Here is a 23034-nt window from a genome sequence, read left to right as displayed (position 1 = left end):
ATACCCTGAGTTTCAATGGCATCAAAATCGCCCAATAAAATGAGTAGCAACCCACTCCTCTGGATTACTCGCTCTTTCTTCTTGTTTTCCTATCATGGTTGAAATCACACGTACATCCAAAAGCATCAAGAGAAAGAGGACATTGCAGCACCAAAAACCAGCACTTTCAGACAAGGCATCTCGCTATCCTGCCAGCTTCTATTTCTCTGCCTTGACCTACAAACAAGCATCAGAGTCATTATGTGTGTCCCCACATAGCGTCGTGCTCTCTGTGCCCACACCGCCCAACAAACTGCAGTGCAATGCCATTGCTGGAGATCTGTTCTGTTTGGATCAACCCATACGCAAAATACCCATCCACTCCATGGAGCATTTCCACAAGCAGCACACCATCACGCATCTGCAATGGGATCCAAAGGGAAAGACGGTCGCGTCCGTTGACGAAACAGGCCGTTTGGCTTTATGGCATATTCAAGTAGGCATACATTACGTTGCTTTGAGATTCAACTGACTGACGATTGGATGTAGAGCTCTGTTCATGAATGGGAGATGATCCACAGTGCTGATTTGAAGCAACCATTAGCTGCGTTTTTGTGGCTACAAACGGATCGTTTGGTAGGTTACTTTTGAGTAGGAATGGAAGGGGCGATTATTCACAGAGTAATTGTAGTTTACGCCTCAAGCAGACGGTTCTCTCAAACAAGAACCCGTAGTAGGGCCTCGCAATTCATATGGTCAACTGGCATTTGTCACAGCAACGGTACACGGCGAAATCAAAGTGCATTACCAACGCAGTGGATCTCTATTTTCTAGCTTTTCAACACCTATGCCCAACATTGGACGACGAGAGATTAGCAGAGCAGATGCGGGTTGTTTTGGCATGTCCCTGGCTGGCTTGGATGACTGGGAACGCATCTCGCACGCAGCCATCACTATGAGCAAGGATGGCCACATTTACTTGGCTTCTCACAATGCATCACTACAGCCCAAGTCAGTTGCTATTCACTCTATTCGCATCCAGTTTCCTCAAAATGCACACGAACAGCAAGGCGCTATTGAGTGCAAATCCATCACCATCCTCAAACTGCAAAAGCAGCTTTTCAAGAACATTACACAACTTGCTTTCAGACACACAGCAGCAACAGCACCGCTGGAACTCGTGATAGGCATGGGACAAGAAGACGCATCGTATGTGTCTACATGGCAGTTGCAGCACACGAAAAAGTCTATTCAGAGAGATTTTGGCGCAGTGACACAGACTTATAGTCGTTTGGTCTTTCAATCAGGCATTCATATCGCTGGACGCTTTATTTCATCGCTCAAGACATCAACGCAAGACAGCACCATCATGGTAGGACTCTCAGACGGCAGCGTGCATGCTGAATTAGCCACAAGTCCGGGCCTATTAAGGAACAGCTCTGAGAAGGATGACTCGATTGACCCTGCATTCTATCAGATCACTGAGCCTCATACAACAGGAGGAAAGGGTATCGTTGACCCCATTGCAGACATTGCTTTATCGCCCAATGGAACACATGTCATCTACAGCTTTTCAACTGGCAACATAGGCGTCTCAAGGTTGACAAGTGACACTTACTCTGATGCATACGGTATGAGGTTACATAATGTTTTCGACATGCCCTGCTAACTCTATTTTTGCAGTCAAGGCAATCACACAAAAGTTGCAGTTGTGCTTGTTGAACAATGTGGACTATCTTGATCTGATATCGGAATTAGCAAGTATTCATAAATTGGCTCAACACAAAGGTAGCACTTCAGCTTTGTGCACACACACACACACACAAACACTTTTGTTGCATGATTAATTGACACCATGTTGCATAGATAAAGTCGATGCTATTATCAGCAATGTATTGGACGCTTATGAAATGCACTATGGCAAAGCAGAAGAGCTCTCGAATCGACCACTGGAGGATTGGAGTCTAGCGAGCCTAGAAACAGCTTACGGCTTTGCAATGGCTGTGTACAGTCGACTGCCTGAGAAACAGATTCAAAGCATCAATCTGTCAAGGGCCGTGCAACTTCCACTCATTTTAGAATGCTTCATTGCAAGCTGTACTACAGATTACTCGGATATCACAGGCATCTTGAACAAATCTACACTAGACGCTAACGACAAGATAGAATTCGATCCTGATAGTTTATGGTCTCTGATTTCCTTATCGACTTGGATCTATGATTATTTACGGTGGGTGTTGCGTGAATGGTATATGATTTTCAATTGCAAAAAGCCAAATGATGCTCGTAAGTTGTGTGTGCGTGTGTGTGTGTGTGTGTATGCACAATATTGATCAGACAACCTTTTCTGTCGTAGAAAATGCAGACATCAATGACAAATCAGTGCATGCTGTTTTATTACTACACCAAGATTCTAGAAAAACGCTCAGTAACATCCTGAAACTCATGCATTATTTTATTCAATATACAACAACTACAAGCTATCAATTAGAACATCTACCTAGATCACAATCTCTATTACAAAGATATGCATCCACATTACTCAACAATGAGACCATCACACTCAAGGACAATATTGAGTTTTTGAATGCGCTCGATTCTCTCAAACCTAATACAACTCGTAAGTCTCTGGGTTGCTTAAAAGGACATGATTTAGACTACTTATTACCCTTTCACATAGATGCACCAAAGAACCGCTGGTCCTTACTGCTCTCATCCAATCTAAAAGACTATACCATTGCCGACATACAAAAGATCTCAAACGAATATCGCGACAAGTGCGCTCAACCGTCAATCTACCTTGAAAATGAACCCCTGTATACATTTGATGTCATTCGCAAAAGACGACTTCCTTCGCATGTCAGTACGATGCAATGCATGAGGTATATACAATAAAAGGAAGTTTACATTAAAGGGATTTGGTCCATATTAACATGACTGTTCATTGATAGATGCCATCAGCCTACTTTGCTTGTGGATTCTGCAAACGACGTGAATGATCCCTGTTTCTCGGCGCAATGGTACCAAAGTGCAGGAAAGCGTTGTGTTTGTGGAGGCACTTTTTATTGAGAAAAAATACATAATGTAATGGTGCCCCTCTTTATGTGTTTGTTTGAAATAAAGATGAATACATCTGCTAATGTATGAATACAGCGGCTCATTGTCGCAGAGATTTCGAAATTAGAATCAAGATGCACAATTTTGCACCATTGGAAACGCCTTGAAAAGTACTCCATGAATGTATTAGGAAGCATTTTTTTTTTTTGTAGGGGAGTCGAGCTCCAGGTTTTATTTAAAGTCCTTAAAATGTCATATTGAGGGAAAGAAAAGACTGTTGTATTAGGAAGCATTGGCTGATCATCTCAATGTATATAGTCGAATCTCGCAAGATAGTTTAATCGAGTCGAAAAAAGACAGAATTGGACCAATCTTTGAGCAGAAAAAAAGGTCAGAGTTCGAATCGGATTTGGCGGCGGGCAGTGCTGCTGCAACCCAGAAAATGCCCTTGTGATAGATGACAATGATGATGGCAATGATGATTGCGGGTTAAAGAGAAGTGGTATGTATTGTTATCGTACGTTTGATAATGATATGATATGATATATTTTATTTGCTTGGATACTACTCCTTGATTCAATCACAATGCCGGCACTAACACTCGTTGCAGGAACTCATCATTAATCAATTTGATGGTACAGTACACCATTTGAAGCATACAGGAGCAATTGGACCACTCGCGTCGTTAACCACGCAAAGTCGCACTCCATTTTCTGTGCAAGCTGTGCTGTAATACCGTTTGATAGCTTTACTAAGGGTGATTCTGTCAGGCCAAGAGCAAACTAAATTATGATCTTATTACGTCCACCATTATTGACAATGTGGTTGCCAACTCATTCAAACGCAAGGTTAATAAAGAAAGGAAACCTGCTGTTCTATCTGCCCTTTCTGTTGCAACAAGCTCTACTACCATTATAAATGTGGAGCGCTGCTCTCCTTCTGTCTACATTTCACTTTGAATCATTTCATTAGAGTCAAAAATCGTATCACCTTACGCGATATATTTGATACATAAACTTTGTGCTGTAGTAATACCTGTATAACTTCCTCGTATAGTAAATATTAAAGGACATACCTCACATAAAACTGTGTAATGGATGTCAAATCAAAAGCAGTAAATGCATCCAATTGATTATTCAATTTAACAGTGCAGTAACATTTCTCTAGTTTGAGAGCAATTATGCACCTTCTTTGACACGACTCCTAAAAAAGAATCTATTCATACTAGCATTGGATGCATCTTATTACAGGACCGTCTTTAGGCCTTATTTATTAGCCCATTCCCATGCAAAAATCGCCATCTTCACAATGTAAAAACTATAGCATGCACACTTCACAAAGCACACACATACACACACACAATTCATACTATTCAACATTGTTCTGTTCTTTATATCTAATTGACCATCATTACGATTGGACATGTCTATGCTGGTAGGTCCATATTTGCATTTTGGGGCAAATGGGATGGTTAGTAGTGGATGTGAAAATAGCACTATTCTTAGGTCTTGAACGGGAATAAACGTTTAACAAAATTGTAGTTACTATTTCTAAGCATATGTCTCACGGGACCTAGAATGACGAATCTCTCCCAAACATGTACCACAAGCATGTTTACAATAGAGTAAGCCCAAAACTGATATCTGAATGATTTTGGAAGCACATTGTGTCCTAATGGGTTATTGTACGGCTCAATGTAAAAGGAAGGTCTTTCATAACCCAGCGATACCAACACATCTGGATTTCCGCAATTCAATCGCATCAAGCAGCCAAAGCGATTTGGATCTATTACATTGTCAGAGATATCAATGCAATCTATAATATGGATATGTGGTATATCCTACCTGCCAATTCCCAGTAGCTGACGATACTGATGAATACTGCCCAAACAACTATCAAAAAATAATTGCGGTACCACCTCTGTCGAAAGATGTAGCCATAGTTGAAAACCATGGCACAATTGACAAATTGGAACAGTGCTATAAATGTCAGTACATCTGCCTCGAAACTGTCGCCTAGCAGCCACCATTTGGACGCATCCGTCGCTCTGGCATCCCATTCACGGCATCGAAAGAAATCGTCTCTTGTATACAGCCAGATGAAGGCACCAATCAAGAACCACACATTGATCCAGAGTTGCCCCAACACAGACAGCAAGACTTCAGGTCCCAAAATACGAGCAGTGGGTCGATGGTGTGATAGTCTCTTAGCTGCACCAGCTTGTGTCACTGCAAAGGCACAGAACACTGTGATAAAGGCATCAATCAAGATGAAATTCCACTGCGAAAACGACATAGTATAGTAAAAGGTGCAGAATTTGACAGTAGCCATGGTCTCACCATACATGATGAGATACTTGTAGCTGGCAAATGAAGTAGCAAGCGCTGAGCGACCTTGAATCAGCAGATCAACACACGCTTGCACAGACCGATTGGGTGTACTGAAAGGCGATACCACCGAGGCTTCTGCTTCTGACATGGCAATACCTACATGAGCCGACCTCAGCGCACCACAGTCATTGCCGCCATCACCGCACATGGCTGTAATGGCTCTCTCCATCAATAGCTCTACACACTGCATTTTGTCTACAGGCGTCATTCTTGCAAATATACGAGTGGAAAATAGATAGTCGCGCATAGTACCATTAGATACCAGCAAACGGAATGCTTTGCCTGTCATGGCCAATTCATAACCACTGGCAATAGCAGCGTCAATATGCTCTACTGGCTTGCCTGTATCCGCATCAGTCCACACCAGTTTGTCTATGTCAGCCATGACATCGCCAACAATGACTTGTGCATTGGGTGGCACAAAATGGCACTGCTGACCGATAAAGACACCTGTCAATGCATTATCGCCCGTAATCATTACAACGCGAACATCACCCTGTTTGATCTGCTGAATAGCATCTGCCGTGTCCTCTTTGAGTAAGTTTTTGAAAAGCACCAAGCCTATAAATGTCAAGTCTGATTCCAGCTGATCTCGAGTGCAGTGTGTAGCAAGCTGATCCTCTTCTTCCTGCGACAGAATGCCAAGGTCGCGGTGGGCCATACCGAGCACATAACACCCTACTCTGGCACTGTGTGAGGTGATTTCATCAAAATTTGCTGGTATCCCACTTGCAGACACATCAGCAATTCTCTCAAATGACCCTTTGCAAAAGACGTGTACATGGCCCGTTATCATGTCCTTGACTGCAATCGACATGGTTGCCCGAGCATGCTGAAATTCAAAGAGTTGAAGCACTTTGAGTGTGGGTCCTTGGTTCTTGTTTGGAATGATCAATTCCTGGCCTGCTTCATCCGTTGACAATGATGCTTCTGTTGCTTGGAACATGACTAAATCCACGGGATTGCCAACATAGTCTCCATTGAGCATAGTAACAGAGTGACAGCAAGACAGCCCCATTTGCATCAAATCGTTGTTGGTGTTTGAGAGTTCCGTGAAGGATGGCTGCAAATCTTCAAAGGCCTCTTTTTTGGCAGGATACACGCCATAATACTCCAAACCCTCCTTGGTCAATGTGCCCGTCTTATCAAAGCAAAAGACTTGCACCTTGCCAGCCATCAGAATGCGGGGAAAATCAACGCAGAATACACCCTTCTTCTTTAGTCTTCCCGCTGCCACCGATTGTCCCACCACCAAAATGGCTATAATATATACTCTATATAAGCAAAACAGACTATGTATATATATATATATATATATATATGGCATCCTACCTGGAAGAAGAGGGTTCATGACTTGAGCTGCACAAATGGTGCCATAAAACCAAGCCGTCATGCCTGTTCCACCGAGCCACCAGGCACCAAATCCAAGCAAGACGAGAGCCCATAATAGCAATAAAAAAAAGACCAATTTGAGCTGCTCATTAAAGATGAACGACACTGGCTGAGGAAACAAGATGCGCTGCACAAGCTGTCCTTTGTCCGTGTCTGTGCGAGTCTTGAGCACCAAGGCAATAGCGTCTGCAGTACTCTGCTTGACGGTGGTGCCTGCAAATAAGCTATTTGTCTTGCCAGCAGAAGATTGGCAATCAAAGTCGATAAGAGATGCACTGTCATCCGTGGAACGCAGAGGAAATTTTCTAATAGGAAGTGGTTCGCCTATATACATGATATGATTAACACATTTCAAATACAAGACACACTGTATACCTACCTGTCAATGAACTTTCATCTACGACAATATCACCACAAAGTATCACAGCATCCACAGGCACAGTTTGACCAGCTTCCACCTTGACTACGTCTCCAGGCACCAAATCAGCAGTAGATACACCTGACCACACCTGGTTTCGAAGCACTTGACATGTATCCACATGTTCTGCCATCGTCTTAACTCTTTTCTCTGATTTCAAACGCACAATCACCTTGATGAGAGCAGCCAAAAGAATTACACCCGTGTCTGATATACCAATCTGCCAGTAAGCCAAGTAAAAGTAGCACCATAGGATTTGCAATTGATAAATGTAAAAGAAACCAGTCAATTCCTCCCAAAGCGCTTGAAGGAAACTTGGTACCTTGACCTCAATGAAATTAGGGCCCAGTGATTGCAGGCGAGTCTGTGTTGTAGCATCGTCCAGTCCCTTCTTCATGGTGACCAAGTCTTGCGGCTTCATACTGAAGAACTTCTTGATGTCCACTGGTTCAAATGTCTGTGTGGTCGCTTCATAGTGGTATCGAGTGGATTGAAACTCAAAATAGCGTTGTTGGTCGTCCAACTTGACAACGGGTACAGTAGTAGTGAGTGTGTCAAAGCCCAATAGTTGTCGAGTCATGCTTTCGAATTTCGACAGCGCAGGCATAATCACACTACGCTCGCTTTCACTCTTCATTTGGATCACTCGTCTCGGTTTCCTAATCTGAATAAAGTCAGCATTGGCAAATGTTGTTTCAATACGAAAGTAGTTTTTGATCTTGGTTCTTGCAATGTTGATGAATAAGTACCAGCTGGTGGAGAGAAACCAGGCAACACAGAATGCTTTGCTTGACAAATCGTAAGAGTTGTAGAATAATCCAAACGGCGTATCTTTGATAACCTGTTATAGATTTGAGTCAATAAGCTCTCGCTCTTTCTCTCCTCGTTTCCATAGTAACCATACTTACATAGCCATAATAATCCAAGCATAGCAGCAGTAGTATCCCAATCCAGAATATCGAGATGACGCCCATGTACACAATCATGGAATTGCCGATAGTATTACGCTTGAAACCTCGTTGCGTTAGCTCATTGTGGTCTTCTTGTTTTTCCTCCTCTATAGCACTGCCTTCCATATCGACATGCTCTGCAAAACCCTTTTCACTGTTGTCCTTTTCTTCACAATGAATGATCTCATTACTGCTGGATGGACTTGTCTCCAACTCAACCAACTGTGGTCTTCCATTTATTTTAATGCCATTGGCATGATCCATATGGATCATGTTCAATTTCTAACAATACCATATAAGTCATATTGCTCCGATTGACTCATGAAGTGCAACCTACCTTTTCTTTGGCATGCTTGTAAATAGCCCATAATCCCCATAATGGGAAGAAGGCTAGATGAACCGCAAGATAGACGATCACTATCACAGCTAAGTGGTGTCATGGCAACGTGAGCTACTGCGTGCTATATATATATATATATATATATATATGCTTATTATTCCACTTACCTCGGATAGGAAAATTCATGCCCTGAGGTGCCTCGCATATGTTCCATATCATGGCTTGTTGGTTGGAAGGAAGATTGGCCCATGTATTCTGAATGGTGGAAGGTATGTTCATGCCAGTTGAACAAGCTTCGTATTGCTGGAGAGTCATATTCTTGGGATCGTAGTTGGGTATATCTACATGAAATGCGCTGCTTCTGCAAGCCTTTAGCACAGCTCCTGGTTGTGATGGACATGAGCACACTGGAGTTACTGCGTTTAAACAGGACGCACTACAAGATCCATCGATACACAGGCTGGAGCCATTTGGACATGACTGAGGGCCAAACTGAGGTGGACACAGTGCCTGATTTGTGACACATAGAACAGGACAAAGCACATTTGGTCTTGTCACAGCTGGACAAGTGGTGCCATTGTGGAAATGGCTGTTGACTGGGCAGTGTATGCGTGAGTTTTTGAGCGTGGCAAAGTCTCCACCGTCAGGCACTTACCTGTATGAAATTTGGGTATAGCATCTACGTAGTGATGTAGTGACAGTAGTAGTAAATAATAAGCGATAAGCACCCGCCTCATTGTTGAAAAATAGAGAAAGAAAGGAGAAGAAACTAAACCTCAACAAAAAAACATAAATGACAGTTTTGTTTCTAAAGTCGAGTAAGCATGCAAGCGAATATACTCCCGAACGTCTGCAATGATACAATGCTGTGCTTTGCCGGGGAATATCACAATAGACTCATGCAGATGTCATTCATCTTCTATGCAAAAACAAAGATCGTCAGCAGAATCTATGGATGATCGTCATGGTCTGCATTAGGGTAAGATGAGATTGAGTATTTAGGGTTTAAACAGAAAGAAAAAGAAAAACTGTTGAGGAAGCAACCCACAACAGTGGAAAACGTACCATGAAACTACATGGATTGCATGAATTTCCATTGACATGGCGCCATTAGACTGACTCAACATCATTATTTTGACACGACACATTTATTAGCTAAACCTTTTTTTTTCTCTAAAGAATTTCGACGTTTTGCTCATAATCAAGCCAAATTTATCCACATGCTCTACATGCTCTCCAATCCATTTGGGTAGCTTCTTGCCAATACGTGGTGTAGCATATCTTTTGTCCAGTAAAATGATAGTAGCATAGTCTCCTCGATGACGAATGGCACGACCGATGGATTGATTGACACCGCGCATACACAGGTTTTCGTAGTATTCAGTGCCTGCATTTGCATTTCCTTTCTATTGAACTTATTAGTGTTTGGCTCAGCCTTCTAAAGCAGGTTTTACTTGCCGAGTACTGTTGAGCGTATTTCATTTTTTCCATCAACTCGACAGATCCTCTGTTGGCAAAGGGGAGTCCAATCATAATGACACCACGGCCCAAGCTGTCTGAAAAGTTGATACCCTCAGACATCTTACCATTCACTACACACAGCAAGAGTGCTCCTATACTTTTGTCGGGTGAATCGATCTGCATGGCGTAGTCTCGCAATGTCGTCTCTACTTGATTGCTCTCTCTGGGCTCTTTAAACACTCTTTTCTTCTTTTCAATGCGCTGGAGTATGGCACCATTTTCAGCGGTTTCCCATCGCTTGTACACTTGCTCCAGATAGGTGAAACTGGGAAAGAAGCACACAATACCATCGGGGATGACATTGCACAAATTAGCAATGGTATTGCCTACTTCATCCATCTAGTGATTTTGAATCAATCAGCACCTGTTATTTCGTTGCAGCTATATATTTTACCAATTTCGTATCTTGTCTGCTTTCGTAGTTGAATATCAGTGGCTGCCCAGTTGGCCCTGCGTCCAATGTGATAGTGGCAAGATTGGTGGGGGGTATAATATGACCACATGTAAAATGGGCAATCTTGGATTCAGGTACAGAGGGAAATAGATGGTTTAAGAAATCTGAAATCTACATGCAAACAGTCAGTGTCTCTCCACCTTCACACTACACAACTCCCACTTACTGGCTCCATGGTACCACCTGCTAAAATAATGCTTCTGGCTTGGTCCACAATAGGCTGAAAAGCATCGGCTGGATTCAACAACATGTACTTGATCGTTACACCTGGATTCTCTGCATTGCCAAAGCTTGTAACAATACGCCCATCCTTGTCTGGGTTGGTCAATGCCATCAAGAAGCTTTCAATCTGCGTGAGGGTCAATGTGGAGGAAGTCAATGACGGTGAGGGTTTGGCAGGTGTTGCTTTGGGATTCTTTAGGAGCTCCTTTTGCCTGTCTTCCTCCTCCTTTTCTCTTGCCTTGTCGATAAAACCATTTAACTTGCGAGCAAGGCTGCTGACTAGCAAGTAGTTTTGAATCTTGAACATGTTGATGTGGTCAATTGATGCAGCATGAAGAAAGTCATTTACTCGCATCACAGAATCTTTGCGTTGTGCTTCGTCTTTTGGAGTCAAATGGCGAACTAGGATTTTGATGATGTTTAGGATCTGCTTGATATACACTACATTCTTTCCTAGCAGTCGTGATCTATATTTTTGAATGTACAAGTTGAGTTGGTTCCAGGCCAGCTGAATTTGGTGCAGTGAAAGTGATACGGTGTAGATAGATGTCATGGTTTCCATCAGATTGTGTGCTTCATCGATAATGACAATGTTGTTTTTCAAGGAGATGCCCAGAGATTCCCGTGTGCTAGCATGGAGCAGATGCTGGTACGGCAGCACAACCAATCTGGCAGATTTCACAGTATTTCTGGATCCATAGTAAGGACATGTGGATAGTGTCTCCCCCACTGTCACTAAATCCTCAATATCGCGCACTTGGGCTAATGCGTGGTCTCGAAACTCGTTCCATTTTGCCGTATTGTCTCCAGCAGGTAAATACTTGCATGGCCCCTTTTTTGATCCCTTCTTTTGCAGGTCCAAACAGGCCTCGTTGATCTTGTTGACATGCCCGAGCTTATTCACATCAGGGTTGATACACAGGTTTTTTCTCGAGGCAAGCGACACTTCGTATATGTCTCTGGCATAGACTGTCTTGCTGACTTCATGTACAAACTGTGAGAGCTGGGAATGGGTTCTGGAAGCGTAGTAGATCTTGACTTGTTCCTCTAGCAAAGCATCATCCTCGTCATCCTCATCATCGCCATATCCAATAGAAGGTTTCTTTTTAGATTCGAATTTAGCCAACAAATCTTGCACTTCTTTGGATAGGTTGGATTTGGTATCTGTCTTGTTTCCAGTCTTCTTTTCATCATCACTCTCGTAATCATCTAGCAAAAACTCATCGTCGGCTTTCTCTGTCTTGTCTTGCGCACCACGTTTGAATCGCTTTTTGCTTCTATCCTTGGTTGCTAATTCAAACATCTCCTGGTTCTCTTTTTCTCGCACTCGGTCAATTCGCTTCTTAAACTCTGCTTTCCTTTTCTCTAATTCCATCTGCTTTTTGCTGTTGGTAGTTTGCTGGTGCAGTGCGGTGATCCAGTCTGGTTGGTTTGCTGGATGAATTTGATTGTGTTATTCTGTGCTATTTCTGCTTCCTTTTCGCTAGATACTTACCTTTGGGTTGAACAGTCAATTCAGGGACCTCCAGACCCTTTTCGTCGCAATCCTTTAGCCATTTCAACGATCCACAGATGAGGCTCAAAGATTTACCCTGTATTCACTTGTTATCAGCTCACTTTACACATAGGCCGCGATGTCTACTTACAGTGCCAGTTGGACTCTCGAATATCCCAATCTTTCCATCTGATAGCACTTTGTACAGCTCTGTCATGAAATCTTTCTGTATCGAATAGGGTTCAAATGGAAATCCAAATGACTCGGGCTCCATCTTGCTATCGTGAATGGCAATTTGGTATAAAAGAAAGAACGCATGAAAAAGTATAAAATAATTCTGTTGCTGTTATATCGCGTTTTCGCGTTTTGATTCGACCAATGATGGCCTATCACTCGCTGGCCGAGAATGTCATATATAACACGGCTATATCAATGGGGACAATCCATATACAGGCCAACAGCGTATTTAGATTGACTCCTTCTTCTCAAAGTATGCAAATTGCAGCAAAATTTGAATTCACTTCAGCCGTGATTTCTCGTGTTAGAGGCCGTTTTAGACCGCAGGAATAGCACTACATAATTGCTATAAGCTAACACCAACTTCCTGACACCTTTACTCAAATTTTTGATGACCCAAAAAATATCGTCAAAAATCGACCAAAAACCATGAGGTACCCCTCATGGTTTTCACCGAAAATCAAACGATCGCGTTTTTAACCTCCAAAATGAAGGCTTTTACTATAGCATGTTTAGGATCAAGATGTTTCTTGCGGTCTAAAGTAGCCTCTGAAACCATTTTAGTGAGGCTTTTACATGCAAAATCTCGATATTTTGGCTAAAACCCTCATTTCAAATTTTACCAAACTGCTCAATAATCTTATTCTAAACATCTACTACAATTAGCACCATTGGAAGCGCCTTGAAAAGTGCTCCATGAATGTATTAGGAAGCGTAGGGTGATCATTACAGTTTATATAGTCGAATATCAAAAAATAATTTTTTTTTTTTTTTTTTTAAATTGTGTTTATTGATTGAGCCGCGTACACTAAGAGTAATAGGTCAGAGTGAAGAGGCGGGTGCAATTGAGAAATGAAAAAAATATAAATATAAATGGAAACTAAACTAAACTAACAAAAGGAACTATCTAACTATCTAAATTACAAGAGGGAATGGATTTGATCTTCATCCACTGTCTGTCGGACAGTGGAGTGGATATGTACCAGAATTGCCTCAGGGACAAAGATAGTGCCGTCAAAAACAAAGCGCATATGGGCTAGCCATATTTGAGACAGGGTGATGAGTAGGATTCTGTATGGATGGATGCCTTTGACTTGGGAGTACCAGATATCTGAAAAGTCCAGGGACAGAAGAGCCTCTTTGATGTCAGTGATGGACGTGGTGGGCCATAGGAACTCAAAAATGACGCCTTGCCATACCTTTTCTTTGGATGGACAGTCAAAGAGCAGGTGGCTGGCAGTTTCATTGGGGGACAAGCAGACAGGACAATTGTGGGACTCGAAAAATGCAGGCATCATGTAGTGTAATCTGCTTCTAGAAGGGATACAGCCTGCGATGAATCGGTATATCACATTACGTTGAATGTAGGTAAGAGACAGGGACCAAAAGAATTTCCAATTAGCAGCAGAGACATTTTGCAAGACCAAGGGCTGTTCCGCCGACGACAGTACAGACAGACGAAATGTTTTGGCGGAAGCCTGAGCGTTTCTAAGAGATTGGCCATCGTGCAGACAAAATTGATCCACCAGCGGCGCAAAAGAGACTCCAGGATCTACTACAGGGGCTGGATTACACACTGGGAGGAAGTAGGGTTGGAATTTAAGAGTGCCAGATGCGAGGCCTCTGAACACTGTTGAAGGAGCTCTCTTCCACCTGAGGAGGGAAGGGTCACGAGTGTCTCTCCAATGTACAAAGTTAAGCCGGGCATCGTACTGAAATACATCAGAAACCATCATCTCTTTGACTTTAAGAGGAACAACCAGTGAGGAGGATGGAGGAACATAGAAAGCCGCCTGTAATGGAAGAGCCATGGCAGTTGCAGAATTGATCGGTGCCGCATCAAACGACTTAGGAAGATAGTCAACTGTACGATATAACATATCGACAGTTCCCGTGCGTTGCTTTTTCAACCCCTTAGTACGACGAGCAGAGGGAAATAGCAGCGGGATTTGATGGTGGGGGTAACCATTAACATTGCGAATGTGGTAGCTTAAGAGGTACGACACAGGATGGGAATCTATGACATCTTGATCTTGAACCAGTAATGGGTGGAGCCAACGAAAATACAAAGCTGAAGCTTGTATTTGGATGTCTACAACACCGAGACCACCTTTGTCCTTTGGTAGAGTCCACACCTTCCAAGGGATGACGGGGAAGATGTTTCTTCTCAAGAACTGAATAGCCAGAGAACGCAGCTGCTTGAAGTCAGCTTGAGTCAAAGGCGTAACACGCAGGATGTACCATAGCTTGGAGAGCAAAAGAGAGTTCAGCACTGTAGCCTTTCCAACGACCGACAGGGAGCGACCAGAATGAATCTGGATGGCAGTTTTGATCTTTGTTACCAAAGCACCCATAAAGTGAACTCGCTGAATCCTACTTTGGACGAGAGGAAATCCCAGATAGGTCAACGGTTCATCGTCCTCAACAGAATGGAGATGTGTGATACCCATTTGTGATAATGGACCATCCCACATATCCCATGTATCCCGACCAGACACTGAAAAGGCTTCCACCTTGGCATTATTGAACTTGGCGTTGGAGGCAGCACAGTAACGAGCCATATGGAGCTGTAACCGAGTCAAATCATTGGAGTCATGGATAAACACCAAAGCGTCATCAGCATAGCACAGGAGTTTTGTTCGTGCAGTACCCATCAAGTAGCCTTGAAATTGGCGATCATGCAGGATTGCAAGCAGAAAAGGTTCAAATGCCAAGTTGTACAGTACAGGAGAGAGAGGATCCCCCTGCTTCAAGCCTCGAAGTTTCGCCACTTCAGTTGACAGATGGCCATTGATGTTGATACGTATGAGGTTGTCACCCATCAACTTGGAGATACACTTGATAATAGGGCGAGGAAACCCAAATTTCCCCAATACCTTCCTCAAATATTCCAAGTTCACCCGATCGTATGCCTTTTCTTGATCCAGAAGAAGACCGATGTCATAATCCAAAGTGTTAAAGGAAGAATCATTTTCCTGTTGTTCAGCGATGGACCATTTCCGTTGAGCATCTTCCATTAGGAGCTGGCAGATCATTCCATTTTCAGCAATGAATCGACCAGGAATAAACCCAAGCTGATGTCGGCTGATCAAGTTGGAAGAGACTTCCATGATTCGACGGTTGATATTGCGAGTGAAGAGCTTGTAGTCTGAATTAGCCAGAGACAGAGGACGGTAGTTCTTCATTTCAGCTGGATCGCCTTTCTTGTAAAGCAGACACATGACGGATTCGTTCCAAGATGGCGGGAACTTACCCTTCTTTAAAGCTTCATTGTAGACTAATTGGATGAGATCATGGAACGGTGGAAATTTCATTACCAAGTACAGGATTTCATAAGGTAATCCATCAGGTCCAGGACTACTCAAACGACGAGTCTGCTTGCTATCGGTCAAGAGTTCCTCCACATCAATCGGCATCATCAATGATTCCTGCTGCTCGCTGTTGAGCTTCAAATGACCTGGGATGTTGCGAATTATAACACTGAGGGAGGTTGAATCCAGAGCCTCCGGTGTGAACAGTGAGGTGTAAAAGTTGGTAGCAATGTTGGAGATGCTAGGTTGATCTTGACATAGATCGCCAGTTGTAGGGTTCCTGAGTTCCACAATTGAACGACGATTTTCTCGAGACACCACAGAGCGCTTCAGGAAGCCTGGAGATTTCTCACCATGTTCCCGCCAAAATTTTCCTGCCTTCAAGATCTCTATTTCTGCAAGAGAGTGCTGGAGAGATTGAATCTGTTGATTAACCGTGTCCAAGCCTTGAAACACCAAGCCTCTTGTCTTCTTATGCCGCATCATCTTGTTTCTCTTTGATAGCAGTCGGTGTAGCTGTTGTTTCCGCCAGTTCAAATCCTCCATTTGATACTGTTTGATAAACATCTTTACTTCGGCTTTGATCCAATCCCATTGTTGTTGGGGAGTGGAGAAACGCTTGATTTCTGCCAGACGCGCCTCACTATCAATGAGGAATTCTGCCAATGCCTTCCTAAATGTTTTGTTGCAAGCTAAGAACGGATTTGCCTTCCAGTTACCAGGGCCACGGCCATTCGCATCTTGATATCGAAAAGAGAATCCCAAGAGTTCATGGTCGGTCCAGGCAGGAGACAGATACTGCTGGTTGGTGCTAGTGACTAGATGATGGGCGTTTGAACTACAAAAGATGTAATCCAGAATCCCTGAATTGCTTCCACTATGCCATGTGTTGTGTTTGTCTTCCCCAAAAACGTCAATAAAGTAATCATCGAGTAGATCGGTCCATTCTACTGGTGCACTGGTGAGGGTGCCATCGACTCGACGATCCTTGTACTGGTAGTTGAAGTCTCCCATGATAAAGACGGTGTTTGTTGTAGTAGTAATAGTTTCTTTGACAATTTGTGTGCCAATGAGTTCTGAATAGAACGCTGATCGGTCGGTGTGAGCGGACGCACGACCGTAAATATTAAGTATTGTTGCTATTGGTGGTGAATTGGGTGAATTTTCCAGGTCTCGAGTAAGATGAAGGGAAGCCAAGATAAATCGACCCCCATCAATGCCTTCTGAGATGTGTTTGAGTGAGTAGTGAGTGTTGAGGGAAATGATGCCGCAATGTTGAGTCCAAAGACTCGACTTGCAAGTAAATTGAGTGTTGAGTATGTCTATAAATGTGTTGTCTGTTGCATGTGTTTCTTGAAGCACTAAGATGTCATATCCTAATGTTCGAAGATATCTAATAAATTGTTGTCTTTTTTTGGCGTTATCTGTTTTTTTTAGGCCACGGCAATTGAGGGTGGCTATTTTCACTGTATTTTGCTGATTAATCATATTAATGTTGGGGAGGTGAAGGAGGGCCTGTCAAGCCGAGTTGGTGTCCAGTCTCTACTTCATTAGATGCAGCTTGTTGTTTGGCAGAACTAACATCATCCGCGCCATTAAATTTACCGATCTTCTTCGCAGGGCGTTCAGGGCGCTCCTCTCGTTCATTAGCAGAATGGGTAGAAGAGTCGTACATGATAATATCATTGGAAGCCCCTTTCCCATCGACTTCTTTAACTTGGAGTTTTGGAAGATCATCCATTTGAACATCTCTATCAACTACCTGCTTTCTAGCACCTGTTTGACTATCAGCGTCACCTTGAGTGCTACCTTGCTGGGTAGCAGCAATTCGATTATCGGAATCACCTTGGGAACCACCAGATGCAACATCCTGGCCTTTTCCTTGGGCATTACCTTTGTTTCCAACTGGAGCACCACCAGGAGTTACTTTGGAGCCACCCTGAGTACCCTTTTTACCCTCTTTGGCCACCTGAGAGCCCTTTCGGGGTTTGGCAGGAGTGTTTTCCACCGCACGGACCTTGTTTGGGTTGTCATTGCGACTGCAGTTCTTCACCACATGTCCAGAAAAAATAAATTAAAGAAGTCGACAAAAGACGATATCTGTCCAATCTTGAACAGAAAATATAATCTGAGTTTGAATTGATTTTGGCAGCCAAAATGGATGCCTTCTCATCATAAAGGCAGAGGCTCTGACCCACGGTAACCATTAATGATTTCTACCATCCTCTCCTTACTCTAGACTTTTACAACATTCTATATAGTCAACGGCCTCGCGCTTCCTCCCATTATATAGTCATCGTTGCGATGTATAACATTCGAAAGACTTATTACCGTGTCATCCAAATGCTAAATGCAAGATTGCCACCTTAATTTGATAGTCTCCGTAGAATTAGCGAAGCTGTTTATGAGAAAAGGCAATAATATAGAGTCATTAGTTTGAAGCCTCAGCATCAAATTGCAATGCTCGCCACTACCTTATGTTATCAGCATCATGTTGCAAATCAACAAGATGTACATCAAATAATCCAACTACAAGATCATGCAGGGTTCTCGCTGAGCATTGGCTAGGACAGACGATTTATCACTTTTACTATCCTATTAGAGTAGGTAGTAATCTAAGTGGATCCAGTCGTACTTAGCCGCCATCGTACGACTCAACTAAGGGTCTAGTCAGGTAGATACAATCCATCACTATTGGGCAAGACTAAAAACTGTATCTTATTTGAAACATGCAGTCCCTGATGGTCAAACCTAGATAGGGTCTTTTTTTTTAAGGCACCAGTAATGAGATCAATGTCAGGAGGCAAACAAATTGCAATGCCCAAAAGGACTCTGTTGATTTTAACAAAGGAGCCAGCAATTGAGCATCCATGGAAAGCGAAAGATGTCTTCCAAGAAGCCCAATGCTAACATTACTCAATTGAATGAGCCTCTCCTGATGCAAGGAAGAGTCATCAACACATGGACTTCTTTTTACCAATTTTTTTTTTGCTGAATTTCCATTACCTAATCAAATTTATGATGAAAAATATGAATATTATCTCTTGCACAAATGTCCTAATTGGAGTAGATTTAAACCTTAGATATTGCGGTATAATAGGATCAGATAATGTGTAAGACTTGTATTTAACCATGTGAGAGGGGTCAATCAGGGACAGGCTTTCTGTTGTGGTGGGAAAGGGTGTGTTGAATGGAAGTGTTCTCGAACATTTAGGGTCTAACGTTCGGAGGTTGTAAAATCAAACCATCAACCACCAGCTATTAGGCTTCCCAAAATTCCAGATTGTTGGTTTCTTTCTTTTTTTTTTTTTTTTTTTTTTTTCTGTTTTATTAGAATAATGAAGGACACATTCAGCACTAGACAAAAGAGAAATAAGCCATGTAAGATGAATTGGAAGGAAAAGGGCGTGCTTGACGAACACTAACATTGAAACATTAGGTGAAAATTGTCGAACACATCGAAGGAAATGTGTCAATGTGAATAATTCGATATGTGAACGCTGTAGCAAACTCAATTTGGAGTGTATATTCAAGCTGACCGAGAAGCCAACAAAGTTAATTAAAACAAGCATATCTCCAGCAAAACGAAACAAACTGTTTGATACGATTTGGTGCTTGAATCAGGAAGCAGACTTGATACAATTGCAATTAGCACAGCTCCAAAAGAGCTCCAACAGCAATTCCCCAATACCTTGTCAATGTCTTGACCCCTCTCAGTGTCAGCACATAAAATCACTACTCCCACTCACACATTCAACAGCACCATCAGCATCATCAACATCATCTTCTTCCACATGGCAACTAACCATATCCAATAATCATCGGGGAATTCAATTGCAAACATCAATCCAATCCATGTCTGATCTATCCTTTTTTATCAAGGAGGCCTTCTCTGTCTTTATCTATGGCGATAAACTACCAGGCCACCAAGATTTCTCAGAAAGACGGAATCCTAAGCAACTACTCGCGGTCACCCACAAATCACTAGCAGTGGAAGCAGCGTTTCGATCTGTCTTTAGCATACAGCAAGAGCCTCCGCCGCCGCCCCTACCCGAACATGTGGATCCAGCCATTTTACAGAAGCAGATACGATACCTGAAATTGCAAATGATCAAAGTGTACTTTAACTGCTATGCGTTACTGAAACCCATTTTTATTCACACATGGCACTATCCACAGCTGCAAAGAAACCCAGATGGACTGCTGGCTACTGTGGTGGCATCCTATGTCGCCTATTCAGCATGTACACATATTGAAATAACTGAATTCTCGTTCTCCAGAGTGCAGTTTGCCGAATATTGCCGATTGGAAGCCAAAGAGCTGCTGCAAGACGCATTGTTTGATGGCGAACCCTCTATTGATGCCTGTCTCGCACTGTATGTCATGTGCGGTATCAGCATACTGACGTTGAAAGGCAAAGAAGCTCGAATACAGTCTAGCCTATGCTGGCAGCTTGTGATTCAACTAAAATCGACGTATTTGCACCGCACGTTGCCTGATACCTTGGAGAACATGATCAACGCAGAAGTATGGAAACGGCTGTTCTTTGCTGCTCGATTCGTAGAGTTCAACTTTAGCATGGCTTACGATGGCGTCACTGATTTCTCCAACATTGCGCATCATTTGGACGTTGCCCTGCCGTCCTTGTTGCCCTGCGAAGTGCTGGACGACCGTCTGACCAAAGCCGCGCTATGCTATCAGTACGTATCTCGACTCACCACACATTCAGCTGGCACTGACACAGAGATCTTGGGCCTTCGACTGATGGCGGGCGTGATTGATGCAGTGCCTTCTCATATCATTCAGTGCCTGGAATACACATTGATGCAACTATGGGACAGCATACCCGAGCCACTGCGACTGGGGTCAGGCCCCTATCGATTGATTGATCCCAAGTGTGTGGAAGCGTGCGACAATGTCAGCGTGCTTCGATTCAACCTCGTGTTCTACATCTACTGGATGAACTTCCAGTCTCGCACCATGCAAAAGCCAAATGAAACGGACTTGACAGCAGCCGCCTTTTCTAGGATTGATGGCGACAGAGCGCTCATTATCACATCCATCTGCTCTGATGCAGCCAGCAAGATATTCAAGACCCTGTTTGCGGTGATGCCGTGTGCGATCGAGTTGCACTGGATTACCATGTGTCTGGATATACTGAGAATGCTGTCTTGTTCAGCCAATGTGCCTGTCAAACAACGTGCCAGTGAGAATCTCAATGAACTGAGCCATGTGCTGTTCAACAAGCTGAGCAGCATAGGAAAAGAGTCTGATTACGCATTTGCGTCGCATGCGCCGTATCTGACGCAAATCAAACGACTGATTTCCTCTTATATGGTTGTAAATAATGTGTTTGTAACATAGTTTAATCAAGGTAGTTATTACGTATTAGCATTGTAGTATGTATATAGGTGTAGGTAGTAATTTGTATGTAAATAAAGAAATTGTAATATGTACGTTGTTGTATTGTTGTTGTTTGTAACAGAATGGAGGTTAGCTGTCCGCAGTATTCAGTAAATCGTAGTTGACGCTGGCTGTGCTGCTGTAACTGGCAGTGTATTTACTAATGATCTTTTTCAGCGCTGTGCCCAGCGTTGTCCACGGAAACACCTTGACGTCCTTTTCAATGTTTCTCGGCTTTGGATTAGGAAATCCCATGATCAGCTTGAAAAATTCAGCAGACTCTGGCTTCAGCTTGCTCACTGTCAATGGCTTGTATCCCTCCAAGTTTCTTCTAATGCGGTTCTTTTCTTCCACTGTGAATTTGACGCCAATCAGATGCTCCAACAGATAAATACAATCCACCGATGTGACAAAATACTCGTTCTTTTCTTTCCAGTAGATGCAAGAAACCACAATGATCTTGTTCATGTCAGGCTGCTTGGACTTTTCTGCTGGTAGATGGAACGTTTCAAAACGACATGTCACCTTATTGCCCTCCTGCTTTCGATAGAACTGGATTAATCGACGCTGGTTCTCCCATTCTTCAGATGACCAATCTTTCAACACATCTGCTAAATCGCCTTCAATGATTAGATTTGCCTTGTTCAATAGATTGGCAAAAGGATTACTGGTAGGCGATGTTTTCTGTGCTGCTGCTGCTGCTGCTGCAGAGGAGGCTGTGGGCACCATGACAGCACTATGAGACATAATGGGTGTAGTCGATATAGGTAATGGCATGGTAGGCTTCATTTGAATGGGTGGCACTGTTGCTGTTGTCGTAGTGATGGACATGGAAGGAGGAGGAGCAGACTGTGATGGCTGTGGTTGCGGAGGAGCAGAAGCTGGTTGCGACATGGAACTCATGATTGGCATCATATAACTTTCTTGTGGTTGTTGCGAAAGAGGAGGGTAATTGGGATTGTAGGACTGGAATTGATTTGGATCAGTGGCCGTTGATGTATTATAGACACCCGCAGCAGCAGCCACGGCAGCAGCCACATTGGAATTGGTACTAGTGGAGCTGCTGTACATGGATGGATCATCATAAAATTCTCTCTGTTGTCTTGGAGATGGTTGTGTAGGAGGTAGACCCACATAGGGCGCATGCTGCTGCTGCTGCTGCTGCTGCTGCTGCTGCTGCTGTTGTTGTTGTTGTTGTTGTTGCTGTTGTTGCGCAGAGAGCGAATAGTAGCTTGATTGTTGCTGAGGAGAAGGTGAAGACGATGTAGCATTAGCAGCAGCTGGATATCCCATACTACTGAATGGACCTGATCTCGGCCGCTTTGACTCTTCGTTGACAGCATGCAGGTCAATGGGGCTGAATTCAGTTGAAGCTCTTTTTCTCGTCAAGTGGTAACTAAAGTAGCCGATGAACCAACTGTCGAGTATTTTCTCGTCTTGTACAACCGCTATATAAATAGGTATTCTTGACATGTCATTGCAGGCGACCATTGTAGCACTCGGTACAGTCGTATGAAGTGTGATGATTTGAGTAACCGTATTTAGTGTGCAATGACATGTTGTGAAACAAGAATTAAACGCAATTCTGAGTGTGTTGGCATCTAAATTGTGTGAGTTGAGATCAACGTGGAAGCTGTCTCCGGCCTGTCCTTGCAGTGGACCGTATTCAATGATTTGTGGTGGTTTTAGCAGATTAGTTGAAGCCTGAGGGATCCATTTGTTCTCTATCCGTGTTGGTATGTCAGATGTGGATGCTGTGGATGTTGTAGTCGGTAAATCGAAACCTTAAATTTTTTAAAATTAAATTTCTACATGTCTGTGCCAATTTCGAGGTGATGAGTGCAAATGCTTACCTTGTGACATGG

The 23034-nt window shown here is 43.1% G+C and overlaps 7 protein-coding genes across 7 annotated transcripts; 2 read left to right on the top strand and 5 right to left on the bottom strand.

Annotated features, from left to right (window-relative positions):
- Positions 1-94: 94 nt before the first annotated feature.
- Positions 95-3048, top strand: SUL2_3 (Sulfate permease 2; the record flags this gene model as incomplete). Its single annotated transcript, XM_064829496.1, has 8 exons — positions 95-475; positions 529-615; positions 671-1610; positions 1663-1767; positions 1846-2265; positions 2336-2599; positions 2660-2861; positions 2931-3048. 8 exons carry the CDS (start codon positions 95-97, stop codon positions 3046-3048), a joined length of 2517 nt encoding a protein of 838 aa, XP_064681998.1.
- A 1489-nt stretch (positions 3049-4537) lies between these two features.
- Positions 4538-9263, bottom strand: SAM4 (AdoMet-homocysteine methyltransferase; the record flags this gene model as incomplete). The annotated part of the gene is made up of 9 exons (XM_064829495.1): positions 4538-4821; positions 4881-6686; positions 6759-7142; positions 7198-8077; positions 8145-8468; positions 8524-8612; positions 8694-8909; positions 8964-9122; positions 9182-9263. 9 exons carry the CDS (start codon positions 9261-9263, stop codon positions 4538-4540), a joined length of 4224 nt encoding a protein of 1407 aa, XP_064681997.1.
- A 414-nt stretch (positions 9264-9677) lies between these two features.
- Positions 9678-12492, bottom strand: ATC70_010274 (uncharacterized protein; the record flags this gene model as incomplete). Its single annotated transcript, XM_064829494.1, has 6 exons — positions 9678-9928; positions 9981-10386; positions 10442-10612; positions 10668-12157; positions 12219-12315; positions 12370-12492. 6 exons carry the CDS (start codon positions 12490-12492, stop codon positions 9678-9680), a joined length of 2538 nt encoding a protein of 845 aa, XP_064681996.1.
- Positions 12493-13375: 883 nt separating this feature from the next.
- ATC70_010273 (uncharacterized protein) lies at positions 13376-16780 on the bottom strand (the record flags this gene model as incomplete). The annotated part of the gene is made up of 1 exon (XM_064829493.1): positions 13376-16780. The coding sequence occupies one exon, from the start codon at positions 16778-16780 to the stop codon at positions 13376-13378; it is 3405 nt and encodes a 1134-aa protein (XP_064681995.1).
- A 475-nt stretch (positions 16781-17255) lies between these two features.
- On the bottom strand, positions 17256-17800 carry sge1_2 (Global transcription regulator sge1; the record flags this gene model as incomplete). The annotated part of the gene is made up of 2 exons (XM_064829492.1): positions 17256-17744; positions 17780-17800. The coding sequence occupies 2 exons, from the start codon at positions 17798-17800 to the stop codon at positions 17256-17258; spliced, it is 510 nt and encodes a 169-aa protein (XP_064681994.1).
- A 1304-nt stretch (positions 17801-19104) lies between these two features.
- Positions 19105-21130, top strand: SCS7_3 (fatty acid alpha-hydroxylase; the record flags this gene model as incomplete). The annotated part of the gene is made up of 2 exons (XM_064829491.1): positions 19105-19147; positions 19206-21130. 2 exons carry the CDS (start codon positions 19105-19107, stop codon positions 21128-21130), a joined length of 1968 nt encoding a protein of 655 aa, XP_064681993.1.
- A 129-nt stretch (positions 21131-21259) lies between these two features.
- On the bottom strand, positions 21260-23032 carry RRP3 (ribosomal RNA processing protein; the record flags this gene model as incomplete). The annotated part of the gene is made up of 2 exons (XM_064829490.1): positions 21260-22953; positions 23023-23032. 2 exons carry the CDS (start codon positions 23030-23032, stop codon positions 21260-21262), a joined length of 1704 nt encoding a protein of 567 aa, XP_064681992.1.
- Between the last annotated feature and the right edge of the window lie 2 nt (positions 23033-23034).

Source organism: Mucor velutinosus, assembly GCF_035048745.1.
Source record: "Mucor velutinosus strain NIH1002 chromosome Unknown tig00001564, whole genome shotgun sequence".
Taxonomy (NCBI): domain Eukaryota; kingdom Fungi; phylum Mucoromycota; class Mucoromycetes; order Mucorales; family Mucoraceae; genus Mucor; species Mucor velutinosus.
This window is presented reverse-complemented; position numbering and strand designations above follow the sequence as displayed.